This window comes from Amphibalanus amphitrite, unplaced genomic scaffold (genome assembly GCF_019059575.1).
Source record: "Amphibalanus amphitrite isolate SeventyFive unplaced genomic scaffold, NRLGWU_Aamphi_draft 002166F_arrow, whole genome shotgun sequence".
NCBI lineage: Eukaryota > Metazoa > Arthropoda > Thecostraca > Balanomorpha > Balanidae > Amphibalanus > Amphibalanus amphitrite.
The window spans coordinates 1-4,620 of record NW_024883659.1 but is presented as its reverse complement, the minus strand read 5'-3'; the positions used below and the strand labels follow the sequence as shown (position 1 = coordinate 4,620).

Sequence of the window (4,620 nt, the reverse complement as noted above, 5' to 3'; positions counted from 1 at the left end):
CGGCGCGGGTTAAAAGTCGTAGATGGGCGCCGCTACGTTAGCAAAAAATATTAGCAAAAAGGTGGCCTCCATTTGCTGGTGCATCCTTCTTCTCTTTTTTTTTCTGGAAGCGTCTCACTTATGCTGGCTTGCCTCACTTCTCCTGAGGGCGCCCAACCTCTGCTTGGATCGCCCAATGCCTCATGGGGAGGCCCACTTTGCTTGAGTCGCATCATTTCTTCTAAGAACGACCTATTGGCTGTAGGCGACCCACTTATCTGGGACGGCCATCTTCTGCTAGAAGCGCCCCTCTTCTTCCTGATGCGTCACACTTCTACTTGGAGTGCACCTGTTCTGTTAGGGCGCCCCTTTGCTGCTGGGGAGTTCCCTTTTCTACTGTGAATGGGGCGACCCTCTCCTGTTGGGCGACCCCAAATTCTGCTGGAGGCGCCCCATTTCTGTCCAACTTTTGCTGGGGTGCCCCTGTTCTGCAGGGGACACTTCTCTTTTGCTAGAGACACCTCTTCTGGGGGCGCCCTTCCATTGCGGGGACTTATCTCTTCTGCCAGCGGCACCCCCTTTTTTCTTATGTTTTTTTTTTTTACTGGGGTGTCCCTCTTTTGTTCGGAGTGGGGCACCCTTCTCCTTTTTCTGGGGCACCGCCCCTCTGCTGGGGCTGCCCTTTCGCTGTCAGGGGCGCCCCTCTTGTGCAGAATATGCTCCTCTTCTTCTTGTAATGAGGCGCCCCTCTTCTACTGGGGGCACCCGACGACTGCTGCCTGCTGGGAAGCCCATCTGCTGCCGGGGTAACTATCTTCTGCCGGATATTGTCAATGGGGCGCCCCTATCCTGTTTGGCGAGCCAAAACTCTGCCGTAGACTCCCTATTTCTGGTCAACTTTTGCTGTGGCGCCTCTCTTCTGCTGGGACGCCCCTCTTCTGGTGGGGGCGCCCCTCTCCTGTTGGAAACCCTTCTCTTCTGGGCCCCCTCCGCTGCCGGGGGCACCCCTCTTCTCTTAGTGGCATCCATTTTCTTCTTATGGGGCTCCTTTTTTGCTGGGGCGCCCATCTGCTGTCAGGGCGCCTCTCTTCTTCTCGGAATGGGGGCGCCTCTCTCCGTTTGCTGGGGCGTCGCTCCTCTTCAGGGGTGCTTTCTCCTGCTGGGGTGCCCTTCCGCTGCCAGGGGCGCCCCTCTTGAACAGAAGGTATCTTTTTATTCTTTTAATAAGACGCCGCTCTTCTGCTGGGGCGACTCTCATCTGCTGGGAACGGGTAATTGGGCGTCGCTCTCGTGCTTGGTGAGCCCAACTTCTGAGTGGAGGCGCCCTTTTTCTCCTCAACCTTTGCTGTGTCGCCGCTCTTCTGCTCGGGGCCCCCTCTCTGCCGCGGGCTATTGGCGCCTTTTCGGATGGAGGGGGGTGGCCGCCCCCGCCGCCCCCCGCTGGATCCGCGCCTGAGGGGCGCCATGTTTTTTTTTTTTCAATGGGGCGCCCAGTCGCCTGTGATTTTCAATGGGGCGGGGCGCCTGTTATGCTTTGCAGATCAGGGGCGTAACCACGCTAAAAGTGGTGCGGACAAACTTATAGGGGGCGCCATCCCTCAAGGGGGCGCCATCGCCCAAGGGGGGCGCCATTGCCTAAGGGAATGGGGTGAGTAAGAGGGGCGCCTTTATGTGAAAGAGGGGCGCCTATGAAGTTTATAGGGGCGCCTCCATGCGATAAAAGGGGCGCCTTGCCTTGGTAGCGACTGCGTATGCAATCCACTACCATCTACTGTTGCGTCGGAGCTTTGTGTGGGGCGCCATTGCATGGGTCGTGGGTATTGATAGTGCTAAAGCGCGCCTTATATGTATATGGCGTTGTCCGGTGCCCGGCGCCTGACGGCGCCGGGCACCGGACAGCTGAAAGGGCGCCACTTTGCCGGGGGGGGGGGGCGGCCGCCCCCGTCGCCCCCCCCTGGATCCGCGCCTGTGCTCGACGAAGAAACGCACGAAGAAGAAAATGTTGCTAGGGCTTACAACTGAGCGTGATTAATGTATCGTGGAAGGTGGGAGAGAGCTCTTAAAAGAATCTCTGTTGGGACCTGTGTCGCACGTCACTCCAGCTGCTGTCAACTATCACAGAAACATTTGTGCACAGCGGTGGAAGGCGCACAGTGCGTCTTAGTTACTGTGAAATGACTCTGTGTTGTGTGTTGTTCAACGCTATTTCTATAAAATGGTATTCTGTCTACGTCAGTTTAAAAAAAAAACAGTTATTGTATTTCCACATGGTACCTTTCGATCTTTAAATGGTTTAGGTAAATGAAGAGCATAATTCCTGTTTTTAGCATATCTTATTGATAAACAGCTACCATGCCGGACCTTATAATTTGACGAAGATGCGATAAAGCTGCTCAACTTGAAATGGCATTCGAGCATTTTAAATTAATTATAGGTTTAAGAGATTTACATATGTAGTGTGTACCTAGGTATTAGTTAAAAACCTCGTCATCGCTGGTCCCTCATGCTTTAACTCGTACAGAAAACAATGCCTGACCAAAGCACAATACTTAACACCGTGACTCAGAGTGACCGGAGCTCCCACCCGGTTCACGTTACACCTTTCGGTTAGCACTAATTGCCCATCAGTCGGCGGCGACACTGGTCAGTGCCCGGAGTCACAGTGCCGCTCCGAGGGTCTCCGTTGTCATGGGAACACGATGATGTGCGCCGACCCTATATATTTTGACCGGCATCGGTGGCGGCGAGAGACACTCGGGGGGCTCTCGGACGTACGACTGGGACGCACGGAGGACTCCGCTGCAGATTGGCACGTGAGTGAGTCAGGTGAGTCCGCTATTTGGGTGAACTTTGTGTGTTCGCTAGAAAAGATGAGATGAAACCCTTCTATGGGAATGAGGAATGTGTGCTCTCAGAGATAGCTTTTCCTTTTTTATGTCGTTTTAGTCTAACCTACAGCATTTCTTAGCCAGATTTCTTTTCTTTTTCTTTAATCGTTTATTTATTAACGACGTTTGCCTAATTTTTACTGCTGAGCTGCTTTTACAACCAAATTATCCAAAAGAGTTCAGTTTGTTTTCGAGTCACGGGCGTCCGGTCGCGGCACGCGGTTGAACTGTGCCGGCCCTAGCCGGTCAGTTGAGGATGGGACACAATACAAACTGGACCAGTGCCGACCATCTTATGGATGATTTTTGTGATCTCTCTGGATGATCTTGACAAATCATGTCATATTTGGCACATTCATTTGCGCTTATCTCGAATTTTACAGCCGTTTTGCTTCAAACCTTGTAGTTCGAACTTGTAGTTCGGTGCCCTTTTGTGACGGGAAACTACTAACTTTCAGGTAAAATGTTTGAAGGAAATTATTTCACCCCAACTCATTCAGAAATATCTTCTTTAGATATTCACAAGAAAAAATATATCTAGGGGCGACAGACGACATCCGCCCTCTGGGGTGCCGGCGAGGTTTCGACAGCCGCCTCTAATACCGTTTTCACAGCTTACCGTCTGCCCGGCGCTCGCCCGGCCATGGCGTCCAAAATACTCCCGATGGGCACCATGCTGGTCGGCTTCTTCGGCGCCATCAGCTCCAGCGTGCCCATCATCGCCATCATGACGTCACCGTCACTGCGACGTCAGCCCATGTTTCGGACCATCACTAACCTGGCCCTCTGCGAGACCTGGTTCCTCATCTGCGGAGGCGTTCTCGGCACGGTGAACGTCATCGGCGTCAAGCTGACGCCGGTGGCGTGCGCCGTCTTCCAGTCCCACAACCTCAGCATCGGCATCGGAAGCTCGGCGGCTCTGGTGGTGGTCTCCGTGGAGCGGTACGTGTCTGTGGTGCACGGCCTGCGGTACAGCGCGCTGCTGACCCCGCGCCGGCTCTGGCTGCTGCTGCTGGCGCCCTGGCTCGTCATGGGCGTGTCGTGGGTCACCTTCTCCACCCTGGCCGCCGGTCTGATGGTGGACACGTTCGGTCACTCGCCTCTCCACTGCCGATTCCTGGACGTGATGCCGCCGCCGCTGAAACTGGCCGCCACCGGCAGCGCCACCGTCATCTGCGTGCTGATCGTGGTGCTGAACGGCGTCATCAGCCGGGTGGCGGTGCGCCATCAGCACGCCATCAGCAGCCAGCTGCAGCTGGTCGGCAGGGATACTGAGGAGAACGTCAGCGCCTACTGGGGCGTGCTGCGCGTCACCGCCATCTACGTCCTCTTTTCAGGTGAGTCCTGTCACCGCGCCGTCAGAAACTCACGCACAGAGCACTGTGTCGTAAGAGAAGCTGCGAGGCAGGCTGAACACAGTTTCTTGCTCACGACCGAAAATATCAGAGATAGAAAATGGAATAGACGTATGACTCCGTTCTGTCTGTCTGTCTGTCTGTCTGTCTGTGTCTGTCTGTCTGTCTGTCTGTCTGTCTGTCTGTCTGTTTGTCTCTCTCCTCTCTCCTCTCTCTCTGCTCTCTTCTCTCTCTCTCTCTCTCTCTCTCTATCTCTCTCTTCTCTCTCTCGCTCTCTCTCTCTCTCTCTCTCTCGCTTGCTAAGTGTCACCAGTTCTTCCATTACTACTACTACTTCTACCACTGTTTTTAAACTAGGTTCGCCGTTTTAGCACAGCCCCTGACCCACCCTCCGCTAC

General features: G+C 54.4%; 1 protein-coding gene across 1 annotated transcript; it reads left to right on the top strand.

Annotated features, from left to right (window-relative positions):
- Positions 1-3,510: 3,510 nt before the first annotated feature.
- LOC122376493 (olfactory receptor 10H1-like) lies at positions 3,511-4,204 on the top strand (the record flags this gene model as incomplete). Its single annotated transcript, XM_043356382.1, has 1 exon — positions 3,511-4,204. A coding segment is annotated over exon 1 (694 nt), but the record flags the coding sequence as incomplete, so codon positions are not given.
- Positions 4,205-4,620: the final 416 nt, after the last annotated feature.